The 26,876-nt window shown below is 37.6% G+C and overlaps 1 protein-coding gene across 3 annotated transcripts; it reads left to right on the top strand.

The window, feature by feature from the left end:
• Positions 1–1,782: 1,782 nt before the first annotated feature.
• Positions 1,783–26,713, top strand: Ccnh (cyclin H). Of its 3 annotated transcripts, none has more exons than XR_003737067.1 (10): positions 1,783–2,051; positions 3,296–3,418; positions 5,856–5,929; positions 6,969–7,179; positions 14,425–14,588; positions 17,148–17,218; positions 19,935–20,046; positions 23,463–23,523; positions 24,349–24,462; positions 25,868–26,713. XR_003737067.1 is itself a non-coding variant. In XM_028894683.2 (10 exons), exons 1-9 carry the CDS (start codon positions 1,935–1,937, stop codon positions 24,385–24,387), a joined length of 972 nt encoding a protein of 323 aa, XP_028750516.1. In that variant the 5' UTR covers positions 1,783–1,934; the 3' UTR covers positions 24,388–24,428; positions 25,868–25,943. The 3 variants fall into 3 exon arrangements, 2 of the variants coding, with proteins under 2 accessions (XP_028750516.1, XP_037065430.1); XM_028894683.2 differs by having other exon boundaries at positions 24,349–24,428; positions 25,868–25,943; XM_037209535.1 differs by lacking the exon at positions 25,868–26,713 and having other exon boundaries at positions 24,349–24,499.
• The last annotated feature ends 163 nt before the right edge of the window (positions 26,714–26,876 follow it).

Raw genomic sequence — 26,876 nt, 5'->3', positions numbered from 1 at the left:
TGTGTCTCTGAAATCAGATGTGTTGATGAAATAAAGGCAATAAGTTAAAGAAATGTATACAAGATTTGATTTAAAAATACTCTAAGTTGGGGATGGGGAATGGCCCAGTAGATTAAGCATTTGCCTCTCAAATGTGAGGATCAGAATTAGGATGCCCAAAACTCAAGAGAAAACCTAACATGCCTGTCGGGCACCTGTAACCCTGCCCATGACTCTGAAGACAGAGATGGGGATCTCCGGGGTAGGCTGCCTAGCTAGCCTAGCAGGAACTGGGGAGCTTTGGTTTCAATGAAATGATGTTTCAATAAATGCACTGGGGAGAGATTGAGAAAAACACCTACCATCAACTTTGGGCTTTTACATGCATGTCACATTTGTAAACATGCATACAAACATGCACTCACAGCATACACACAAACACACATGCAAAAAATGATCCCTAGTTGCAAAAAAAAAAAAAAAAATTGATACCTTATTCTTTTGGTTCCTTTTCTTCCTTTCGTGGTAAGAACACAGTCTCGGTTCTTTAATTTTCTCACAGCATTAGAGTCACTAGGATAAATAAGGCTTTGAAAAGTGGGACGATTTCCCCAAAGCAAGAAAGGAATTCTCAATACTTCCTGTGCTCTTGTAAGTCCCCTTAGTAAAGTGTGAAGAGCCTTTCTTTGAAGATCAACAAGTAACAGTGCTCTGTAAAGCCAGATCTCTGATGGCAAGTCTTGGATTTCAGGTAATGTTGGTACTCAAAATACTTATAATCTGTCTACAAATAATACAGAACACAATTTAAGAACTGCTGCACAAAGACACTTGTATTTATTTTTAAACACTGAAAAATTTCCTGTTAATGTGGTGCTTCTGGTGCTGTCTAATTTTCATTAGACATCATTAGTGTGCCATCAAGTTGTGAATTTACACGTTCCTCTTCTAGGAACACTAGAGTGTGTTTTGTTTGAATAACCTCCATTAGAAGCAGTGAAATGTGATCTGAAGATGACGTGAGGGGAGTGTGGCATTCCTGTGGTCTCGGAACTTGAGAGGCTTAGACAGGAGGATCAGAGGTTTGAAACCATCCTGAACTACACAGTGACTTCTAGTACACAGTGAGACAAGTAAAGGGGAGAAGGGGGCAGGAAGGGAGGGTGGAAAACACGACAGCACAATTTAGGTCAGTGTGCGTGTGTGGGGCGGGGGGCTGATTTGCGCTCTCCCTAAAAAAAAGAAAAAGGGTAAAAGCAAAATAGTGAGGGCTTTTAGAACCAATATAAATTTGGCCATCTCAAATGCAATTTTGAACACTCTAGTAATAAAAAACAAAAGATAAACCTCTTAAGCATTATGATAGTAAGATCCGTGAAAGCAATAATGAAGATGGGAATACCAAGAACTGTAAAACTATCATCCACTTGGGCTTCGGAGATGGGAATACCGGGAGGAACTGAAAACCGCCCAGAGAAAGGTCGAGTTAGCAGCAACACGAATACGCATTCTAGCGCTCTTCCGACCAAAGCCCTCCCCCATGCCCTTCCGCGGCGTCGGCTTCAGCCCGACGGTCTTAGGCCTTGGGTGTGCACACAGATCGTCTGAGGATGGCTCCCGTCTGCGCCCTGGAACCTTTGCACCTTCTCTGCGGCCCCAGGTCCTCGCGGCCGCGCCCACTTCCTGACTCTGCCGGGCCACGCCCCTCAGACTTCCCGCCCCCTTTCCAAGACCCGGAGCCCCCCCCCCGAGGCTCCGCCCTCCGACGCCGCGGAACCCCTCCCACGGAAACGCCTCAGCGGGCGCCGGCACGTGACCGCGACGTCACGCGCGCGCCTCCGGTCTGGGCCGCGGGCTGCTCGGGGTCGCGGTCGCGCGTGGCGGCCGCGGTCTCCTGGCGCGTCGCTGTCGCCGTCGCCGTCTCGGGCGGTGTGCGAGCCTCCCCGGGCTGCACCATGTACCACAGCAGCAGCCAGAAGCGGCACTGGACCTTTGCGAGCGAGGAGCAGCTGGCGCGCCTGCGGGCCGACGCCAACCGCAAATTCAAGTGCAAAGCGGTGGCTAACGGGAAGGTGAGGTCCCCGCAGGCCGGCCCCCGCGCCCGTCCGGGGCTGGGCGCTCCTGAAGTCCTCGCTCTGCCTGCGGGAGGGCAGGAGGGCAGCGCGGAGCTTGCACCCGGCTCGGGGTCGGTGCGCACCGACGCGGGACTGGCCGTGACGGAGGCACGGGCAACCATCCTGGGCCATGGCCGAAAGCCTCGGTGGGGTGCGGAGTCAGTGCAGGACTCGAACTGGTCCCTTGTCCTGCAGGATGTCAGGACAAACCTTCCTCAGCAGTTGGCAAAGAGGGGCAGAGGATGGTCCCGGCCGCTGGGGCCCAGGGGCGGGGGTGGCGGGTGGGAGGTCAGCATCCCAGGCAGGGTCCGGGAGTGCTCGTGGTCGTTGGTGGGCGAAGCTGTCTGTACCTGGGCAGCAGTGGTTGAAGAACGTAGGTAGGCGAGGGGCTTGTAAACGGAAGCGTAGGGCTGAAACTCACGACGAAACTGAAGGGGGCTTTTCCAGGACTTGAAATGGGGAAATGGTGGCCTGTTGGATCTACTTTCCATAAACAGCCTTCACGCGGAGGGAAGGTTGACACAAGCCAGTTGAGCATGGTTTGGTCGGTGGCCCTCTCTCCAGGTCTTCTTACAGGTCCACCACCCATTTCTGTTGTATTGACCTGTGGTGACTTTATACTTGCCTCTTTGCACTTTCAGAACAACGAAGTACCAAATATTTTGAGTCATTTGTTGCTGTTTTCTTAAATTTGGGTAACCCGGTGATTCACTGAGAAAGGGATTTTGGGTATTTCCAACCAGTGAAAAATAGTATCGATAAAGAATAGTATCAAACCTGGGAGCATATTGGCACATGCTCTGTCATGATAGTTTAAAAATGTCCAACTTGCTGGGTGGTGGTGGCGGCGGCTGTGGCGCACGCCTTTAATCCCAGCAGCACTCGAGGCTGAGGCAGGCGGATCTCGGTGAGCTCGAGACCAGTCTGGTCTACCGAGTGAGTTCCAGGACATCCAGGACTACACAGAGAAACCTTGTTTCGGAAAAACAAACAAAATGTCCAACTGAGAGATGATGATTTAGATTCAGTTTATTTATTTTGCTTATTATTTTCTAAGATATTTTGTGTAATGCTTAGCAAACCTTCAAAGAGAAAATGATGTGAGGTATTTTCCCTTTGTGAAGATATAAATCAAATTTAAGCAGGATGGAGAAAAGTTTTAATTCACCGAACTTACATTGAAATGTTCGATCTGTTTAAAGGTTCTTCCAAATGATCCAGTGTTTCTTGAGCCTTATGAAGAAATGACACTTTGCAAATACTATGAGAAAAGATTATTGGAATTCTGTTCGGTGTTTAAGCCAGCAATGCCACGCTCTGTTGTGGTAAGTCATGATAGTGAAGTATAATGCCTTTCAGCAGGTTTGTGAGAGCAGAACTCTTCTAAAGTTCTAACTAAATTCTCTCTTCAATCTAGAAGACTCACCTTAGTTGTATTAGTTTATTTCTGTCACATTTTTTTCAAAGAGCAAAATTTTATTTATGTTGGAGTTATCCTTTAGGTTAGAATAGTGTTAACTGTAGATCTAAATAGGCCCCAAACTACATAACAGCAAAAAAAAAATAATAATAATAATAATAATAATAATCTAGTAGTTATTTCTTCTCATAGTGTGGTCCAGTACGGGCCATCTCATCTCTCATCAGAAAGTGGCTCTTTAGTCGTGACTGGAATCTCAGGCCCCCACCTCTTGTGACTCTCACGCCTCACCTAGCAATCCTCTGCTTCTGGGTGGACAAGAGGGAACTGTGGAGAAGGCATATCCACTGTTTGACTCTGGGCTCAAAAGTGACAGACATTCCACTCATTCTGTCAACCACAACAGACAGAAGCAAGGCTGAGAAATGTGGCTTCTGCCTAGATGCTTATTCTCCCGTGTCAAAGCATGAATTCTAGTGGGTAGTTAGCTACTACAAGGATTTTCAGTGAGAGTTGTATAGGAATCAGCTGTAGGTTTTTTTTTTTTTTTTATGATTATATTATTCATAGATCTTGCTGTAACATAAGTTATTTGTGACATCTCATATCATTTTTCTGTTAGTTTGTCTTCTTGGAAAAAGAAAAGTCATTTTTCTTTTCACATTCTTTACTAGAGAACAGTAGAACTGGGACTAAAGTATAAACAGGTGCTTTTTCAATTCTGCTAAACTCAGTTCCTGTTTGAAATCATCCATTATGTTCCAGCTGCAACTCCTGCCATAAGATCTTTTGAAACTTCTATTAGAAGTTGTTTGAGGTTTATCTTTGGTTTTATTAGTGTTTTCTTGGTAGTTCTGTTTGTTTTATTTTCTCGAGATGGTCTATGAGTCACTTTGGCTTTGAGTTCCTTATGTTCTAGATGATGACCTTGAACTTGTGATTCTAATGCCTCAATATCTAATGCTGGGATTGTAGGCACTGCAAATCTGGTTTAGTACTGGGACTCAAACCCAAGGGTGCATGCATCCCTGGCAGGAACACTATCAACTGAGCAATATCCCAGGCTTAAATGTCTCAGGATTAGTTCATATGTTCTTAGTGTTGTGTTTCCACTAGGGTGGACAGTGGTGAGAAGGAATAGGTAACTGGTATTTAAAAAGCTGAACAGCAAAGAAAAAAGCTGGTGTTAAGGCTATGTAAAGCACCTTTACCTTGCTTATTATTCTCATGGCTGGTTAGCTGTAAAGGTCAAGAATGAAAGGCTGTTTTTAAAGTTAATGATTTATGACCCAATAGAGAAGAACTGTCTAGGTGGAAGAACATTGAAAATATTAAATACACATGTGTTTATGGATCATTTTTAAGTTGCAGACTTATCTGAGAGATGAAACAGTCATAAACAGTATCAGATACAGTTGATTAGTTTCTATGATGAAATTTGGGTTTTGTCTTTTTCATTATAGGTGCCCTAGAATGAGGTGGTAGGATTAAATTAATTAAATTAATTAATTAAATTAAATTAATCTCTTTGGGTCAAGCAATTCTTGAATGAACTTTTATGGAATTTATCTGTACAATAGATACAAGTTTGTTATTTAACATAAATTGACAGCAAACTTTTAAGCATTTAAATGAATAATTTTTCCTGTTATCAAATAATAAATGGTTATTTTACTGTTTTGTCGAAACTACAGGTAGTTCTTAGTTGAGTATAGCCTCTGACCCTTGATAGTTGTCTGAATAAATCAGATAACTTGTGATACTTTTTCTTTTTTCCATGGAGATAACAATAGTTTACTAATGTGTTATAAGGATGGGAATAGATTGATACTTTAGAGCTTGGCACAGTGAGGCTTATTTATTAAATGGGATGTATTCCGGTAACGTGAGGTGCTGCAGTTTGGCAGCCATCATCATGGGACATCACAGATCTGGAGTTGACAGAGAAAAGGCTTTTTGCTCCAATCATTTTATTGTGTTAGCATTTTTCCAAGATTGGGTAACCTGGGATCACTGTTATTTTAATCCTTAAATTTTTTTGATTTTAAGTATTCATGTTGTTCTGACATAATAAACACTATTAAATTCAGTGACTGCAGAAAATATTACTCCATGTAGGCTGGAGACAAATAGCTGAAAAATGAAAGTGGCTTTTTTGATTAAGGTGTTTTTGTTGTACTTTATCACAGTTTATTTTGAATTATGCAAAATTCAAAAGTATTGGTATGGAGAACTTTTTCAAGGAAAACTGCATGAATAAGTTATTTTTTTCAAAATGTAACATGTAACATGCAAGTAGATCCTGCTTTTATAGATGTGTACTTTTTTTCTTTTAATCTTAGGGTACAGCTTGTATGTATTTCAAGCGTTTTTATCTTAATAATTCAGTAATGGAATATCACCCCCGGATAATAATGTGAGTATATATTTGTCTTTTCATTTACATTGAAGATGTTTATAATGTGTGGACTTTTGTCCGTGGGATGTATATGAGATAATTGACTTCTTAATTAAGAACAATTTAGACTTGAAATTTTTTTTCCCTATTTGAGTATAAGATCTCCTTACTTGCCGTTATCTTCTATATAGTGATAATGGCATCTGAACTGCAACTTGACTGCCATTCACAAAGTTTTCCTTAAACCTAGGTATTTTACCAATACCACTGTCAGTGACATCTTTATTCTCCCAATTCCTCAGACTAACAATCATTTGTGGTAATTACTTTCTCTCTACTCCCATCAGTTTACAAATCCTATAGCTTCGTATTAATTTTGGTTAAACAAAGGTGTATTTTGTTTTTTCCTCTTTGCTAAGCATTATGCTTATTGTTAAAGATGAGGACAGAATTCATATAGGACTCATCACAGAGTTTGCTGACATTCTTGTTTCTGTTTCTCCCATTCTATTCTCACCAGTCAGGCTTAGGCCTTTTTTGTGACTTCAGCTTCTAAAAGCTAGGAGCAGTAGCCTTTCTACTAGTTCCCCTCTCTGAACTTAATTTAGTACTCAGGTGAATTTCCTGCTTGTCCATAAGCTGGTAACTCTACTCAAGTAACTTGAAACTTCTACTGATGACCTTCTGCAATCTTAATTATCTTTGCCTGTCTTCTTTGGTCACAAGGTACATACATTTGTACTATTCTGTTTTTAATTTTATATTTCTTGATACACACTACTTTTATTCCTTAGTTATTCTTTTTTCCAAGTTTCTAGCTAGACTATATGAAGCTACCAGTAAGTTAATGGTGGCTAAATGCTGTAGCAGCATTAGGTGATGGCTCTACGTAAGTCTCCCAATGGACAAAAGTTTGAAGAGGGGTTCATTTTAATTTATAGTTTGTTTTTTTAATTAACTGCAGTGTCTAGCATAGACACGTGTAAATATTAAGCAATTTACAAAGTACTTTAAAGAAGACTTAGGTTTTTCTGCCCTCTGTTATTTCTTTATGTAGGCTCACTTGTGCATTTTTGGCCTGCAAAGTAGATGAATTCAATGTGTCTAGTCCTCAGTTTGTTGGAAATCTTCGAGAGAGTCCCCTTGGACAGGAGAAGGCACTGGAACAGATTTTGGAATATGAACTACTACTTATACAGCAGCTTAATTTTCACCTTATTGTCCACAATCCTTACCGACCATTTGAAGGCTTTCTCATTGATATAAAGGTAAACTTCCTGATAGGAAATTAGTTAATAGATATACTCCTTTGTTATTGTTTGCTAAAAAGAATTGAAAATTCTATAACTAACCAGTAATATCCAAAATGGTACAACATAGGTGCAACCTGAGAGTCTGTGCTGGCTCTTCTAAGGTAATATTTTTCTAACTTTAAAGTGCGTTAGAGTTCACCTGAGGAGTTTGTTATCTTAGATTGTTAGATAAGAATTTCCAGGTTTCTGGTTTAGTAGTAGATTGTGAGTTTATAGTAATGCTCTTAAATAATTATGTTAACTCTTGTAATTGATATATATTGTCATAGATCTGGGCCTAGAGACTTACAGAACCTTATAAAGTTCTTAATATTAAACTAAAAGATAAATGGCTTCTATTTTTAATGTTTTATGAACTCAGGTCACAAATATAACCAAAATTATAAGTAAATGGCTGGCACCTGTAGTCTTAGGTCCTCAGGAAATTTAGGCTGGAGGATCACTTGAACCTGGAAAATTTGAGACTAGCATAGCAATGTAGTGATACTGCATCACAAAACATGTAACACAAATATGTACATGTGTATATTTTATGTATAAACTTATATTTATGTATTTACATATGTAACCTTGATACATATGTAAATATTGAAATAGTCAAGTTGTTGAATAGTCTAAGTAAAGTGGAAGAGACGTCAAGAACTGATTCATCTCAGTTAAGCAGCTATGGGTATTTGTTTTATGCTAAACATGTTTGAGGGTGCAGCCTAAAAACGAGACAGGACATGACAACTTTCAGGGACCTTACAGTTTAATGGTTTTTTTTTTTTTTTTTTTTGATAACTATTTATTAGTGTGTTAAATTTTATAGAGGGAAATATACTCTATATGAAGATGGCAGATTGAAAGGCAAGGAAGACATAACTGAGAAAGCACCACTTGAAGTGAAATTCAAATCAAGAGTAGGAATTAGATGCACAAAGAACATCCCACCCAGAGACCTTCCTAGTTAAGAGCTCAGATCCACAGCTGACTTAAGAAGTTGAAGAGCTGAGGATAGAGGAGGAGAGTGTTGTGGTTTAAATGAAAAGCAGAAGTCTAGACTATATAAGCAGTGTTGAAGACTTTGAACAAAGGACAAAGAAAGAGAGTGAAAGTCATGTATAGAGAATCGGGTGTGATTAGGTTTGCAATGTGAAGAAAGTGATGTGTTAACAGCCTCACAGGTTAATGTGCATCTGTATTAGTCAGGGTTCTCAACAGTAACAGAATCTCTCTAGAGAAAAAAAAGGGTTTACTAGAATGACCTACAGGCTGTGGTCCAGCTATTCCAACAATGGCTGCCTATGAACAGAAGGTTCAAGAATTCAGTAGTTGTTCAGTTCATGAGGCTGGATGTCTCAAACTGATCCTCAGTATATGCCAGAATGCCAATGAAGTAGGTTCTAATGCCAGTGAAGGAATGGACTTGTTAGCAAGACAAGGGCAAGCAGGGAAAAAGAGGAGCTTCCTTATTCCATGCCCTTATAGGCTTCCAGCAGGTGCGACACAGATTAGAGGTAGATTTTTTTCCACCTTACAAGATCTGGATTAGAAGGGGATCTTCCCACTTCAAATGATTTTAATTAAGCAAAAGTTCCTCATAGGTGTGCCCTGCCATTTTTGGGTTTCAGTTAATTTCAGATGTAGTCAAGTTGACAACCAAAATAGCCATCACAGCATCAGATAAGATTGAACATCTGTATATGTCCTACATTATAAAGAGAGTGGATCAGAATGGGCAGAGGGATAATGGTGAGGACTGGTCATGAGAAACATTAAAAGGGTAGTTGATCAATGAAGAAACTTGTAAGGGGACTCAAATTGATCCAGAGTTGTAGGATTTGTTGGGAAATCAAAAGGGAGTAGAGTACTCTTATAAAAAAAGCATAGCAATTTTCTAATTCTGCTCGGATCAGGCAAAGATTATCTACTTTAGATTAATAATATTTGCTGAATTTTGTGCCAGAAAAGTCATTTATGATTTTGTTGCAATTTGTCTTTGAAGTGTAGAAGACCCCCCCCCCAAAAAAAAAAAAAAGATTGGTGGTTTTGGAAGAATAAATTGAAAGAGAACAGGCTGTAGAGATGGCTCACCAGTTAATAGTCCTGGCTACTCTTCCAGATTTAACAGGGTTCAGTTCCCAGCACTCACATGGCAGCTCATAATTGTCTGTAATTCCAATTCCAAGGGATCTAGTGCCTTCTGTCCCTTTTGAGCACCAGGCATACATGTAGTGTACAGACATACATTCATATATGCAGGCATACCCATACACATCCTATGCATAAAAGTAGATAGATAGATAGATAGATAGATAGATAGATAGGATGGATGGATCGAACGAACGAACAACCAACCAACCAACTGACCGACCGACCCCAGAATTCAGAATTGTATCTGGCCAACTTGGTTGTAAGATCCTGTCCAGAAGGAGGGGGAAAAACAAGTGTGTTTCTTATAATTTTTCCTTAATGAGTGGATACATTCAGAGTAGATGAATTTGACATTGTGTGAATTATATCACCATCTTCCATCTTTATATATTGTCCTTGGCTAAGTGTTACCATGTATGGAACTGTCATACGTTCTCATAACATTGGCTCTGTTAGTCGATTATGGGCCCACCTAAGGTTTTATAATCAAACTTTTTGTTAGTAAGTACAAGAAATATGCTCCAAAATAATAATTAAAAATATGTAGCGCAGCAGTAACATAGTTGCTTATCATTTTTCAAAATTCTGCAGTGTCCATACTTGTCTCTTAAGCTGAACCATAGGCTTGTTTGCACGAGTATCAATACAAACATACTTGTGATGGTTGTGAAGTCACTAAATGATGGGAAATGTTCAGCTGCGTTAGAACCTTGTAGAACTCATGTCTGTTATTTATTACTGGTAGAAAAGTTGTTTTGTAGCATAGAACTTATATACATAACTTAAACAGTGTCTCTGAAGTGGAAAGAGGTAAGATGGAGGAAGTATAGAACGTAGAAGTGTTCAGTTTTGCTGGAGAGAGAGACACAAGTTTAAATAGTGACCCAAGGAGCTGGTAATGAGAAAGAGATTAAAGGGGAAACAGACCATACAGCACAGCTATGGATTCTCTATGAACAGTATACAGCAGGTTAGCATGGGGTTTGAAATAGGTACAGTTGGCCTTAGAGAGAGGACAAGCTCTTGTGCTGACCCAAGACAGGGAGTGTCTGGATGGAGAAGCTGTTGTATCTGGAGATTTGGTGGAGATAGTGCTTTTCCCTCTTAAGTGCAGAGATAATGTTCCACAGAATGATGGTTTGAGGCTTAGTAAAGACATAAAGGTAGAAAATATTGACTGTCATCACTGACACAAATTGGAAGAACAAATTTTCTGGGAAAACATTATGTAAGTGGTAGACAGAGCTGAGAGACATACCAAGATGAATGAATTTGAATTTACAGTAGTATCTCAAGACCTCTTTTGTAGATTTTTCTGGCAGTGCCCAGAAATTGAAAGTATTGAAATTAGATTCAGATACTGTTGAAATTGGGGCTGGAGAGATTGATCATCAGTTAAAAGTGCTTGCTGTCCTTCCAGAGGAACTGAGCTTGGTTCCTAGCATCCACATCTGATGGTTCAAAATTGCATGTAACTCCAGCTGCAGAAGATCTGGCACTCATTTCTGTTTCTTTGGGTACTGTGCACATGATGTACACAAACACGGACACGTATACATAAATAAAAATCTTAAAAAGTACAGGAAAGAAATGATTGAAGACTTTGCTAACTGGGATCAGGTAGAAGGCCTGTAAGTACTGCCCTCCAAGTCTTAAAGGCATATGTCTCCAATGCTGGCTGTATCCCTGAACACACAGAGATCTACCTAGCTCTTCTACCAAGTGCTGGGATTAAAGGTGTGCGCCGCCGCCACCATGTTCTTGCTATGGCTCTAATAGCTCTGACCCCAGGGCAACTTTATTTATTAACATACAATTAAAATCACATTTCAGTACAAATAAAATCCACCATAACTAGCTCTTCTAAATAAACCCATTTCTATTGATCCATGTATTGCCATGTGGCCTGTGGCTTACTGATAATGCTCTGGCATCTTACCCCTCTGGCAGTTGCTGGTGTCTCTCCTGATTTCTCCCTGTATCCCTGCTTGGATTCCCTGCTGGCTCCATTCTGCCTTGCCATAGGCCAAAGCAGCTTCATTTATGAACTAACGGGAACAACACACATTCACAGCATACACATCATTTCTCCTTTTCTGTCTAATAAAAAAGGTTTTAACTTTAACATAGTAAAATTACATATAATAAAACAGGTATCAAGCAAGAATTACAGTTATAATATTTAGTCATTTGTATTTCACAAAATTAAAATACTCTGTTCTATCTTTGTGAGTCTAAAGTTTCATATCTAATTTATTTTATATCATAACTAAGGAAAGCTATAATTATAACTATCTAGTCTTCACCTCCATCAAAGACCCCAGAAGGATATAATATTACCTGAGTAAACAGGAAGTGCATTTTAAACAACTTCCAAAACCCTAGAAATGACAGACATCTGGCTGCCTGGACAGTCACCCAAAGTTCTTCTATAAAAATTGGGACATCCATCTTCAGCCTACAGGCTTAGAGTCTCTGGCAGATTTCTCAGTGAAGCAGGTAATTTGAAGGACTGTCATGCCTATTTTGGCAAAATTCATCAGTGGCTTTCTTCTGTGTCCCACAGAATGTCTGGCAGATTCTTTCATGAAGCAGGAGCCTTGAAGGACCATCCCACCTCGTTTTGGCAAGTTTAGCAGTCATTTTCCTGTGGGTCTTGTATGTTTAGTTTATATAGCATACTTTCAAGCAGTCCAGGCAAGAGCAGTTTCTTGCCCAAATGGCTAACTTTGCCATAAAGAAAGCACACTATGTGTGGAGTTTCTTTGATGCCTCTCTAATGTAATTGGTACTGCCAGGAGCAGACGTGTCTCACTGTCTAGAAAAGTCTAAGTTTTTAGAACATTTTAAATGCCATATTCTATGTCTTTGAAGTGTTTGAAGATTATTTGCCTAATATAAATATACCTTTGCATATCTAGAAAATGTAACATGACTATAAGTTTGATTATTATAGATGACTATTAATTTGTATTTCTTAACTATACATTACATTTTTAAATGAGCTACATAAACATAATACTTAGAAATACACATATAGTATAACAAAATTGACCTTAAATTTGTATCAATAAACCAAAATCCATATCAGTGTAAAGTATTTTGAGATTAATAGTTGTTTTTTGGATTAAAGTTGATTCAGTAATCTACCTCTTTTTTATTATCATAATAATTTAGCCTTTTCCCCATCATTTATATATCTTATCCCCTTTTTTTTCTTTAGAAAGAGACTATGACCATTAACCATTTATAACCAACCCTCTTTAAATGAAAACAAACATTCATAAACAGTATTTTGGGAATTTGAACATAGTTTCCTGCTGATTGGGGGTACTGGTGATTTTATGGGGAACCTGAGAAAATTTAGAATTTCGGTCAAGTCCTGACTGGGGTATTTTGTGTAGTTGGTCCATCTCAGCCAGTAGCCTTGAAGCTTTTGTGGATGTTGGATCACCTTCTTGGGTCTCTGATGGAGTTGAAGACTTTATAGTTATAGTTTTCCTTGTTACCAGATTCAGAAAGAAATGCACTAAAGAGGTGTAAAGTATATATGGTAGAGAGACATTAAAAGATAGTTTTGGTAATGTAAGTTAGAATAGTAAGTAAATTAGGTACAAGCTTTTGGATTTACCAAATAGGATAGATAATAGAGTATTTTCTTTGAATTTGTCAAATGTTTATGGACTAGACATTGTTGATGTAATTATTGCCTGTATAGATTATATATAATTATTGTACTTATTCTATATAGTTTTTCTTATATTAGTTATAACCTTTTAAAATTTTAGACAAAAAGGGGAAATAATGGTGATATTTTGTTTGTGCTCTAAATAAAGCTTGCCTGAAGATCAGAGGGTAGATGTAGTCACTAGTTAACCATAGAGGTCAGGCAGTGGTGGCACATACTTTTAATCCCAGAATTTAGGAGGAAGAAACAGGAAGTGATATGGCTGGGTAGAGAGAGGAAGTGATAAGGCAAGGTGGAGACAGGAACTTGGCCCCTTTTCAGGCTGAGGAGTTGGGGAGGTAAGAGGTATGGTGATATTTTATTTGTACTGAAATGTGATTTTAATTTTATGTTAATAAATAAAGTTGCCCTGGGGTCAGAGCTATTAGAGCCATAGCAAGAACGTGGTGGTTAGAAGAGCTAGGTAGATTTCTGTGTGTTCAGGGATACAGCCAGTATTGGAGACATATGCCTTTAAGACCTGGAGGGCGGTACTTACAGGCAGTGATGAGGCAGTCATGTGGTTGGGTTTACAACCAATGAGAAGGCAGAACAAAAAGACTATTTAAAGACAGACAAACAGGAAGAAGCTCTCTCTCGGGGAAGTTAGGAGCACTGCAGGAGGTAAGATTTTATCTCTGAGCTCTGACCTCTCGGCTTTCTCTTTTACATTGGCTCTGTGTTTCTTATTTTAATAAGACGATTGGTTACATCTACAAAGAGGTGGCTGTGGTTTGTTCCTTTGTCTCTCTGATCTTTCAGCATTTACCCTGATATCTGGCTCCAGGTTTTTAATTACTAAGACCAATTAGGATTCACGCTATATACAACAGCTCCTAATTTGACCTTAAAATTGCCTGGATTGCCTGTTAGTCTTTACTTGAGAGTATATGTCCAATACGTCTTGCGTCTGCCTTGACTCCAGTAGAAACTCTTGGAGCCTACCTTTCTAACGTTGAAAAAGACTAAACTGAGAATAATATTAAGTATTACTGTCTTAAAGCATGTGTTTCTGTTTTGTTCATATAAGCATATATTTCTAATTATGGTTCTGGTTCCAAAAAAGTTTGAAAGTCATATCAGCAAAATCAATGAAATGTTCAGAATTTGTTGTCTATAATTTAGCTACGTTCTATTAATACATACCAAACAATCTAACATTGAAAGATTAGTTTTTGGAACATAGAAAAGGAGTTACTTTTTAAAAATTGTTCTTTATAATTATAGCCCCTAGTAGTTATAATTATATAGCCCCTACTAGTTACTGTATGTTTTTAATGGTTATTAATCTTCAATAAAATCTCAGAAATGGTAACATCTCTAAACTTTCTTTCTAGACTCGATACCCCATGTTGGAGAATCCAGAGATTTTGAGGAAAACAGCTGATGATTTTCTTAGTAGAATTGCATTGACAGATGCTTATCTTTTATACACACCTTCACAAATTGCCCTGACAGCTATCTTATCAAGTGCCTCTAGGGCTGGAATAACTATGGAAAGGTATCGATCTGTTTACTTCAGTTCAAGTTCAAGTTTTACTTCTTAGTAGAGTCTGAGTTTTTAAGTAAAATCTATTAGATGATTGTCTTTGTGTTTATAATGCCTTATGTCAGATAAGTTTCGTGACTGAAGAGATGAAATTGCCTTTAAAAAAGTATTTAATCAAGTATTGCTGAGCTACATTTCTGACTTAGGTAGAAGTGACACAGGTAGTTTTGGAAGTCAACTATAGCTATATGACATTTACAAGTTCATCAGCTTGTAAATCATCTGCTTTGTTGTGTCATTCATATGTTGTACAGCATGAGTAACATTCAGTAGTGATGTGTAGATGTAATGCTTTAGGGAATATCCACATGGAAATTGAAGTTGAGCCATAAATAATACCTACTACATATGTAGAGATTCAGACATTACAATGAGTACTTTATGTGAATTAAATCCGCTTGATTTTTTTTAATATCTTATTCACGTATTAATTCTTACACTTGTAACTGTACTATACGTAATTACCAGGGAGCTGGAAGAACAGCAAATAAGAAATATTTATTATACTCCAGTTGTTTTCTAAATTATACTACTTTTATTTTTTATAATTAATTTCTCTTATGGCTTGAGATTCTTTTATTTCATTTTTATAAATAGCTGAAGAAAAAATTTTCTAAGTTAAACTATTTTATATACTTACAGTTTCAAAGTACAGTGATAAGACAGTAACAAACATGAACAGATGTGATTTAGTTTTTGTCCTCTCTCATTGGGAATATTTTTTATTACTAAAGAAGTACCAATATTCCTAACTCTCAGATACCACATTTCACATAAGGCAGTATATGAAAGACCAAGCTAGCTTTTTACACTATGAACAGTTGCAAATTTTGAAACACATTTGCATCCAGGGTAAAGGACTGTGACCTTAGGCTTTTTTATTTATGATAAGTATACCTCTTTTCTAATACTTACTTTTATCTATGTGTACATGTAAATATATGCCATGTATATAAGTGCTTATGAAGACCAGCAAAGGATGTCAGGTCCCCAGAGTTAGAGTTCAGTAGTCATGAGCTACCAGATACAGGTTCTAGAAACCAAACTTGGGTCTTCTACAAGAGTAGGAAGTGCTATTAACCATTGAGACATCTCTCCAGTCCCAGTATACCTTTTTTGTTCAAACACAGCTCTAAGTAGGTTTAATCCTATTGTGATTTTTATCCCATTTATTTACTGAGCAAACATTTAGTGAGTTTCTGCTATATTACACTTAAGGAATATAAGAATGAAATCCCAGCCGGGCGTTGGTGGCGCACGCCTTTAATCCCAGCACTTGGGAGGCAGAGGCAGGCGGATCTCTGTGAGTTCGAGGCCAGCCTGGGCTACCAAGTGAGTTCCAGGAAAGGCGCAAAGCTACACAGAGAAACCCTGTCTTGAAAAACCAAAAAAAAAAAAAAAAAACAAAAAAAAAAACAAGAATGAAATCCCGCACTAAGTAGGAAAGATATCCATGTGAATAATTACTTGTCTGGAGTTTAGGTGTGGAGCCTCTGTAGCATATCTGTAATTCCAGCACATAGAAGATGGAAACAGGAATATCAGGAGTTAAAGGTCATCCTCAACAGCTAAACTGAGTTCTCATTGGGCTATATGAGACCCTGTTTCAAAAAGAAAAGGAATGTAAGGGAGATGACAAAGGTATAACAAGATGGGAATAAGGAAACTAGTTAATATGTAACATAGTTATCAAAGTTTTGTATAAAGTTTAATCTAGGTAGTTTAAAATACTGCAACAACAGTTCTTAAAATTCTTCATTTATAACTAATTTACCTGGGAGAAAAATTACTTTTTATATTTATGTTTGAAAGACCTAGAATCTAAGAGTCTTCATTTGGGGTTATAGCACCTATACACCATGTATTGGTATGTAAAATTTCAGGGGAACTAAAATTTAAACAAAGTGTAATTAGGGTTTATTAAACATTCATAGAAAAGTATTTGCTTTGGACTTGATAAGATGTAATAGATTTACAAAGCATGAGATGAGATCTTATTGGTAGACTGCTTGTTAGTGCTCAAGTACATCAACAGGTAGAATGGATGTAGGTAGTTTTTACTGAGGGGAAAGCTGGCTGGTGCCCTATTCCATATCTTCCACCTTTGAGCTTAGTTAGCCTGTCTACAGCTCAGACTCTTCATGAATCAGTCACATGAAGTTAGGCTTATGGAACATCTATATCAAACATTTAATATAAAATGATAAATATTGGTCCTTAGTACTGTTGTTACTATTGTTTATCTCTGAAAGGTTATATATAATAAAATTTAAATAAACTTTGAAGAGTACACATCTCTTAAGCTAGAAAAAATGGTAGTAAATCTTCTAGACTATATAGCTGTAGGTTTTAGTATTGTGGAGTTTTCTAATATGTAATATTTTTAAATAAGTAATTTAAAAACTGTACTTGATGAAATAAACATGGAGGTGAATAATTTATGTCTTGTCTTTTCAATGTGCTGTGTGCTTTCAATGAGTTAAAAGGTCTTTTTTTTCCCCCCTTCAATAGCTATTTATCAGAAAGTCTAATGCTGAGAGAAAATAGAACTTGCCTGTCACAGTTACTGGATATAATGAAAAGTAAGTGCTATTAACAAAGCTGCTTTCTGAATAAATGTTTTGGTATTTAATGTGCAGTGGTAGATTTCTTTAAATTTACTTTTATTGAATTACTGTGTCAGGATGCATTGAAGATACATTGGTGAGATTAAATAAAAGGTATATGGAAGGAAATACTTGTTATATGTGAAAGGGAATATGGATATCAGATTTAGAAAAGGCTGAGTCAAAACAAGGTTCTTTTGAAAGTATCCACAAATATGTGATAGACACTTAGACCCAAGGGAACGAACTTCAAGGTAAGGCTTACCTTTGCAATCGCTGTTTGATAAATAATTTTAATTATTAATATATGTCATTTGCTGGTCATTTTGTTACTGATACAAAGCCAGTAATTGTCAAGTGGGGTTGATAGGGATGAAGTGTCAATTTCAGAAGTCATATTGACTGTTACAACTTGGTGTTGGATAAAAATGTAGCTTGTCAATAGGCCTAGATTGGGACTTGGTGGTAGAGCTCTTGTCGAGCACGTGCCAATTCTTGGTTCAGACCCTAGCAACAAAACAAACAAACCCACCACAACAAAAACTGTGAAGAATGCTGCCAAAAAATGGCTCCTAAAAGGCGGTCCATCTGTGGGACTTGTGTCTGCTACCTGAGACTGCAGAAGTTGGAGTTGTGCGGGTTAGTTCATGAAAAGATGCTAATGGTGACTTGAGTTACTGAAGTAACGAGTACATGTAGTCACAAGGGTCTTGTGAACAAAAGGTAGAGAAATTTCAGACAGCCATAAAAACAGTGTCATGACAGCAAAAGAGATGCGCAATCTTAGCCTTAAAAATCTAACAAAAAAAAAAAAAAAAAAAAAACACTGGCAGTCACCAGAAATGAACAGGCAGAATGGATTTTCATTAGAACCTCCAGACAGATTTTGGCCCAGGGAAACAGATTTCAGGTTCCTGGACTCTAAAGTGTGAGAGAATACATTTGGTTGCTTTGAAACACCAACTCAGTGATAATTCTAATAATAGCCTTGGGAAACTTAGAAAGACTTTCATAAACACTTATTAAAAACTTATTAGTGCTGGTGTTGAGAAATCGTCTTTAGAAATTCTGATTAGAATTTCTGCTTGGTTGATTGGTGCATAACACACACACAGAGACATATGTGACATCTATATCACTAATATGTGTTTTTGAGAACGTAGCCCAGGCTAGACATAAACTTGGAATTTCTTGCCTCAGTTTTGGTAGTGCTGGGATTGTAGGGTGTGCCAGCACACTCAGTTCTTCATGAATTGTCTGGGCGATTATGTTCATAGCTACTGAGATGTACATTAGAAGTAAGGGCGAATAAACCAGTAAAATACCTGATTGCAGACCTTTTCTTAGGTGATAGTAAATGTGTATATATTTTAGTGTTTGTTTATTTTAAAAACTGGGATTCAAGGCATGTGGTTCTTATGCTGTGATGTGATTCTTTGCTTGAAGTAATTTTGAATTTCCTCTGAGCATAATGGAGCAGATTTTTTTTTTTTTTGGTTGTTGCATAAGCTGTAGGCCTTCATATTTACCACTAGAGGGCTCACTTCCAAAGCTAATTGTGATCTGGTAATCATTCCTAACAATTTGGTAGTAGAAGGTACATAAGGATAACAAGATGTTATTTGAAGCTTAATGTTTAATTCCTTACTTCTCATTATCCTTATTTTGTTCCACGTTTAATATGACACAAGGATAGTGCTTTAGAAAATACTCAGTTTTAATATGAAGGGGTGTGGGGGGCAGATATTACTCTAAAGATAGTGAATCATAAGTACCAATTCCTGGTTTAGTTATCAGTCTGAAGCACATGAGCACACAATAAGTCCCTGGACTCACTCATCATGTTTATAAAAAATCTTGAGATTTTTATTTTGTTTATGTTGAATAAAAACATAAGTCAGAGCATATTTTATTACCTTACAATTATTGATCTATAATTTTAACCCCCAAGACAGGGTTTCTCTGTGTAGCTTTGTGCCTTTCCTGGAAGTCACTCTGTAGCCTAGGCTGGCCTTGAACTCACAGCGATCCGCCTGGCTCTGCCTCCCAAGTGCTGGGATTAAAGGCATGTGCCACCACTGCCCAGCTATAATTTGTTTTTAACCTTAGTAAAAGGATATGTTTTTATAGCAGCTGTATTTTGTTAGAGAGGCATCCCTTTTTTTATTTTTTATTTTTTGGGGTAAACGAGGTATATTCTTGGACTGTTAATGAATATGGCTGGTGGTAGAGAATAAAGAATATTTACTAAATCACATAGAGATTACAAGCCTTAAATTGAGTAAAATGTAAACATTGGGTACATAGAAATAAATACTAACTATATTATATAACATGCTTATATTTGTGCCATAGATAATGAAATGAACAGCAAATACCTATTACTTGAACTTAGAAGGCTGGTGCTTCATTTTAATATAGAATGTTAATATGGAATACAAATCCTGGTAAGAATGTCACCACCAGTGTCTTGTTTCCTAAAGCAAGTTAGTTTATTTTGCTTTCTTTAAATGAAAGCATGCTTTATTTTATTTATTTTTTTGAGACAGGTGTAGCCCTGGGTGTCCTGGAACTCGCTAATAGACCAGGGTAGCCTTAAACTCAAGAGATCCACCTGACTCGCTCTCCAGGGTGCAGAGATGAAGGCGTGTACTATCCAGACATTATTAAATACTTTTGTATCTCCATGTAGGCATGAGAAACCTAGTAAAAAAGTATGAACCACCCAGGTCTGAAGAAGTTGCTGTTCTGAAACAGAAATTGGAGCGATGCCATTCTGCCGACCTTGCGCTTAATGTGGTGACGTAAGTAGGCATGACCTAAAAGTTATGTTGACAAAGTCATTGAGTTCAACTGTTATTTAAACTACTTTACTGGTACAAAGTGTGGTAATCTTAGGACCTAAATTATAATCAGTTGAGTATAGTTTTTGCTTGTGTTGGAAGTTGATATTTCAATTGAATATACTAGTTTTCCTTGTTGAACCCAGGGCCTTGTCCATAGGCCAGTACGCTGCCTGGCCTACATTTGCCGCCTGGCCTGTGTGTACATTTCTAGTGGGAGCAAACACAAGGAAGAAATGTTTGGCTTTCCTCCTACAGTTCTGATTCTGATCATTCTTGTGTAACTTGGCTTGCTTTTCCACTTTATGGAATTTCTGAGAGTTAGTCTTCCTATGAGATCCTTAAAGTTTTGTTTCTTTACCAACCTGATACTTGGTTTGAGAAACAAGTATATTGTTTTAGATTAATTTTTATAAACTAGTAAGGAAACTTGGCTCATTTCTGTTTGATGAAACATTGTATCAGAGAACAATAAAATGTACTCTTAGGTTGCTTTGTTTAAGCATAAGAGCATACTTAATGTCTCTTAATTTATAGGCCAGTGTGGATTTCACCCTAAAAATCTATGTTATGTTCTGTATAAAAGATCTACTGAAACTAAATTTTTAAGATGTAGTGCAAGTAAAAGAATTTGTTTTCTGTGGACTGACTCTATAGTTCTACTATTTATTAACATGTAATGGGAATTAGATAAGGCATATACATATATATATATATGTGGTATTTTGATATCTATGATTAGTGAAGAAATAATAACAAATATGTATAGAAAACTGAAGAGCATACCAAGGCCTTCAGCACAAGGCAGCTATGCCTTAATTCCTTAACTGTAGTTGTAGTAGAGAACTAACTACTCAATGGCTGTACACAGTGCAAATTGTCAGACTGTTGTTTTAAAGCTGTGGCTTCAAAGCATGGCTTTGTGTAAATCTTGAAATTGGTAGGTTTTAGTAGTAACCGATACCAGAAAGCTATAAAGAACGTTAACCTATTGGTGAGTAAGTTTTGTAGCACTTAACTGTGTTCTTACATTGATTTTGAAATGTGCAAACGAGATCCCATACCCACCAATCTAGCCCCTACCTGTTTTGTCTAGAAGTAGAGTTACTAGAACATAGAATGCCCATTATTTATGTACAAAGTTTTCATTCTATGGCAGAAAAGGTAAGTAGCTGTGGCTGAAACTCTATGTGTGGGTCTCCCTCCTCCTCGGGCATCCTTTGGCCACCAGTCCACGAGGGAGGAGGGAACAGAAGCAGGGAGCAGGGTTCAGATGGCTGTGAACATGAATGGAAGTAGCCTTCAGTGTTACAGCTCACCTGTATTCCAGAGTAGGAGAGAGAGGATGGGAACAGCAGCTGGGGCATCACCTCATTTGTGTTTGGCGGCATGCTCCTATCAAACATCAGGAGCAGGATACCCAGTTATCATGGGCAGCAGGCAGAGGGTATCTGCAGGGATCTGTGTCAACGGTCACATTTGAAATGGGTCAGGCTATCCAGGGAAGGAGGGAGCCCTGCTGGAAAGGAAGTCCTCCATTTTGCGCCGAACCCAGAGAGGTGTCTGGACATGGTGGACTGCAGCCTTAAGTTCAGGGTACTCCAACATGTGTGAACTGTAAACCCTGAAGTACTTACTAATTTGTCCTCCTAGTTGGACCACTCAACTATTAATTCTGTTCTAGTTAATAATGGTCATAATCCAAAATTCCTAACTGACAGTTTATATTTTATTCCAAGTTGCCATTTGCTTTGCACTCTGCCAAGGAAAATCTACATTCCTGTGAAAGTGTCTTGAATATATTTCTTTGTATAGGAAGGACTTAAAATATTACAGACAGAGATTTTTACAAAATACAACCAAAGTTCCTACAAAGTAAAACAGACTTAAAAATACAAGTTCAAATTTTATTAGATTCAGTGGTCAAAGTTAATCTGTCAAATTGCTGTATAGTTAGTTTCTAAATACACAGTGTCTGTCTGTTCTGCTCATCTCAGTGCAGGCTGGAAACAGTTCATGAACAGCACCAAGTAGCACAACCTCAGCACAAAGCATTTATTTTCCTTGATCATTAAAATGTTTGCCTTTAGTTTTCACTATATAGTAACGGTATTTATTCCTCTGTCACTCAATGAGTAAAAACTAAAGTTCCCTTTAATCAAACTGCAAATCTCAATCATGGCTCCAGAATAACGTACCAGCTTTTTCTGTGTATAAATGCATGAAATACTTTGTGTGTCACTGTGTCCACATCATGCATTTAACATTGCTAATCTTTTACTCCTGCCAGTTTGAGTGAAAAAAAAAAAGATGTCACCTTGATCATTTGTATTTCCCCAATTACTGTGAATATTATGTTTCTAAGTTTGATAGCCATTTGAATTTTTTTTTCTACATTGGTTCTGGTATTTTATTCTTATAGTACTTTCTAGATTCTCATCTTTAAAATTTTTTTGATAGTTATCCTAATTTTTTTTATAATTTTTTCTTATATTATTGGTACTTATTTTTTTTTAAATAAAGAAATGCTTATGAAGGGTTTTCCCCCTAATATTAGTAATTTTGCCTAGTTTGCTTTTGAATATTTCATGGTTTTCTTAGATGACAATTTTTTAATCACAGATAAACTCAAGGTGAGACCAGTTTTTAAATCCCATTTATTTACTTATTTATTTATGGTGTTTTAGTATAGATGGAAGTGGGTGCCTGTATGCAGGACAGAGGACAGTAGGCAAGCGTCACTTTTCTTTCTCCATATGGCTTGGGGGAACAAACAGGTCATCTGCCTCAGTATCTAAACCCACTGAAGCTGTTGCCTAAGTGTGGAGCCACTTTTGTCTGTCTGCTTTAATCACTGATGTATGACACCATGCTCTTAACCATAGTTTTTATAGTGTGCCATTTATTGTTCCTAGGCAAGGTCTTGTTATAAGACCTAGTGGGCCTCCAGCTCTGAATCCTCCTGCCTTCCCCACCCAAGTATTAACATTGCAGGTGTGGACCACCACTGGGCTCCACTTTAGGATGTGTTTATAACACTTTTTCCCTCTAGATTTTCTTTGCTATGTTTACTTGAGGCAAGATCACTGTGTGGCCCAGGATTATCCCAAAATCTCATTAGAGTTACTAGTACTGAGTTTTATTGCTATGCTCAGCCTCTTCTTTTCATAATCTTTGCAGGTTCTTGCTACACTGCAAGTATTGCTTCCATAGTCACGATTCCTTTCCAGTTATTGATTTAGTCCCTGTTCTTCAGTAGAGATCTCTTTCTTTTGGTTTTGAAGATTTGGGTTGTAGCTCACATAGCCTTGCTAGTTCCTGGTTTATAGTTTTGTTGCCACTATCAGTTTTGCTGATTGCTAATTGCTTAATTATAGGAAGAAGAGGAAAGGCTATGAAGATGATGACTATGTATCAAAGAAACCCAAACAAGAAGAGGTATGTTTACTCCTAAATAATTTATATAATTTATTTTACATTTTCTGGCATGACTTAAGATGTACTGTTCTGGAGTATTTGTTCTGGAGTATTATAAGCATTCCAGTCAGGTGGGGCCATGAATGGCCTGCTATGTAGCCCAAATTGGTCTTGAACTCCCAATCTTCTTACCTTAGCCCTCCAAGTGCCGGGACTACAAGTACCTCTGAAGTTTGAAATCATTTTTCACTCGCTCCTTTGTGCACAGTCTGAATTAAAAACAAACTTTAATTGAAGGATTTATTTTGGGTAACAGTTGAGGGTGTTTAGAATCCATGGCAGGAAAAGACATGGCAGAGGACAGGAGCATGTGGGGCAGTTGCTTGTTACACATGATGTTGACCAGGAAACAGAGAGTACATTGCTTTTTAAAGGATGTTTTTTTACACTACTGTATGAGCCAATTCTAAAACCTGAAGAATCCTTCCTATATTAGAAGGCAGTAGTGCAAAATTTAATCTCCTATTCTCCAAGGATTCTTCCCTTGCCTTATCCCAGGCTTTAAAATTGTCTCTACAAGTCCAAGAGGCAGAAGGATAACTTTCATATCACTGCGTGGAGTAAGCAGCTGAGAACATGTCATCCCAATTAAGTGCTGGACTTAGTAGCACACTCTTGTAGTCCTAGTACTTGGGAGGCAGGAGGATCCAAGGCTGGCTGCAGCCACAGGAGACATCTCAAAAAAGCAGATCTGCAGTAGACTGTTGCAATCAGCATTTTCTTAAAGCAAGGTACAAACAACTTACTCACTGCTTCATTGTTTCCTTACCACCTTTCTCCCCCTAGGAGGAATGGACTGATGATGACCTGATAGACTCTCTCTAACCTTTTGAAGTCACAACGGCAGTGCTAATGAAGCAACAGAAGTAGGAAGCATGTCTGACATTTAAGTAGTACAATGTAAAACATCAAAATATATTAAACTTTTTTAATTATATTTTTTCTTTGTGACTGCTTTATATAACTTCAAAAGAGGCTGAATGCCACCTACTTTGGATATTTGTAACTCACTAAGATTAGTAGCAAACCTTGTCCTCCTATGGTGGCCAAATTCAAACTATGGTGCACTCATATTATTCTGAACAAAATTCTATCCATTTAGAAGAAATACAGAAAAACAAAACTTAGTAAACTTTAGAAGTGCTAAGGAAATAGGTTTTATTCTCCAGAAGGTCTTACAAATGGCTTGGCAGGCCGGGCGGCACACGCCTTTAATCCCAGCACTCAGGAGGCAGAGCCAGGCGGATCTCTGTGAGTTCAAGGCTAGCCTGGGCTACCAAGTGAGTTCCAGCAAAGGCGCAATGCTACACAGAGAAACCCTGTCTCGAAAAACCAAAAAAAAAAAACCACAAATGACTTTGCAAAATGTTTCTTCAATAGACTGAACTATGGATGAATTACTATGAGCTGTAGAGTGTATTGGGCAGTTATTTAGTGCTGAGGCACTAAATCTTATTTTATCTGGGTTCAAATAAAATATAATTTTTGAGTCTAGAGAAAAATCTTAAATTACTAAAGATAAGTGGTAGCAAATTATAGTCAGTTTTATCATTAAATGATCATCTCTAAGTGAATCCATATAAAAAAGGCATTATGGTCACTAGGAATTTATAGATTAAATACATTCAAATGAGTTTAAAAATGAAATTAGTATAAAAACTCACAACATGGAATTAAATTACTTAGGTATGCCTCTATTTTTCTACAACTTTAGTAAACTGTACCTCAGTGTGCTACTTTCCCAAGTAGAGAATGGGGAAAATGATGATGTCTACTCTTGGTAGAATTATTCCCAGCAGTGCTTGGCATGCTAGTAGGTACCTGCTGTGTATTAATAACTGTCTTAATGTGGTAAGTAGTAGATAGTACAGTTAGGCCCAAATTGCAGGTAGGCCAGTGTTTTGTTTTGGTGCTTTTGGATTTTTTTTTTTTTTTTTTTTCCTGGAAAACTGGCTTGAAGAAATTCTGAGAAACTCTACTACCTCAAATGTAACTCTACCCGGCTTTACATACTCGAGGATACATTTCCTAGGAGGGTAGGTAGCATTTTAGTTCTGTCTTAAAAATGTGGTGACATTTATGTTAATGTTTATCTCCATATGTATGTTCATCTCTAATAATTATTTTTATGGCTTGAGTTTCTGGTTTGTTTTCTTTCTTTCTTGTTCTGGAATAAAACTTATAAAGTGTAATGCTTTATAACAGAATGAAAACCAAAGCTTATATGCCCAAGTGTAGTTCAAGTTAAGCAACTATAGACAGAATTGCAAATGCTCACAGTATATGTCTCCTGTTTCTCTTTCAGATCACTAAAATCACTAAAGTTTGGCATCAGAGCAAGACCTCACATGTATCTCTGAAAATTTTCTACCCAGCCCATTAAAAAAAAAAAAAAAGTTTCAAAGATTTTATTTCACCACTAAATACCTACCTACTATTGCAGGGCCAATGAAGGTAAGTAACAAGTTTCCCACTCCAATTTAAGACATAAACATGTCAGTAAAACACAAAAATGAAGATAAGTTTTTCAGATTTCTTTTAAAATAAAAATGGTAAAAAAGAGAAGCATGTCTAGCCAAGGAATGGCAGATAGGCCATCATGGCTGACACTCAAGTACAATTAATGAGGATAAACTAAAATGCCGTAGAGATTGGACCTCAGCCTGCTTTTGAAAGTTCTTATCTACATTTACCACTCGGTAGCCCTTCCACCTTATAAACCAAGGAAATGAGATGAGTTACTGTCATAGTGCAGCCAGGAACAGGAATAGGAACTGTAAAGGGTTCCAGGGAGAAAGGGATTACATTGAGAACAAAATTTTGTTTTGTTTTTGTTATCACAGTTAACCTGATTGAAGCTATGTTAAGGACAGGAAATTACCTGTATAGCTGCATTCAGCCCTATATTTAAGCTAGGGATATCTCTCAATGGTAACATCAAACATCTCTCTAAAGAATACATTGAGGCCTCTTCAGTTTGTGCAAAGGGGAATAAACCCTTGAGTACTTAACATCTTTCACTGTATACAAAATCTCTGAGGAGTGCAACCAACTGTTTTTAGAATCTAGGCCTTCAGAAAAGCATCTTATTGAGGGAATTTTTTTTTTTTATTAATACCTTCCTTGGTTCTTTTTAAACAAACAAAAAAAAAACCCTCTTGATTACTAAGGATACTCTGCTACACATTTTTAAGTCATATCTTCAGCATAAGACATGTTGCTTAACAAGTTGTACAATGAGTGAATAAATGAAATCCTTTATGAAAGAAACAATAAAATCCTTCTGGGCCTTGTTCTGGTATTAAAGCTTGAAC

Source organism: Peromyscus leucopus, chromosome 11, assembly GCF_004664715.2.
Source record: "Peromyscus leucopus breed LL Stock chromosome 11, UCI_PerLeu_2.1, whole genome shotgun sequence".
In the NCBI taxonomy this organism is placed as follows: domain Eukaryota; kingdom Metazoa; phylum Chordata; class Mammalia; order Rodentia; family Cricetidae; genus Peromyscus; species Peromyscus leucopus.
This window is presented reverse-complemented; position numbering and strand designations above follow the sequence as displayed.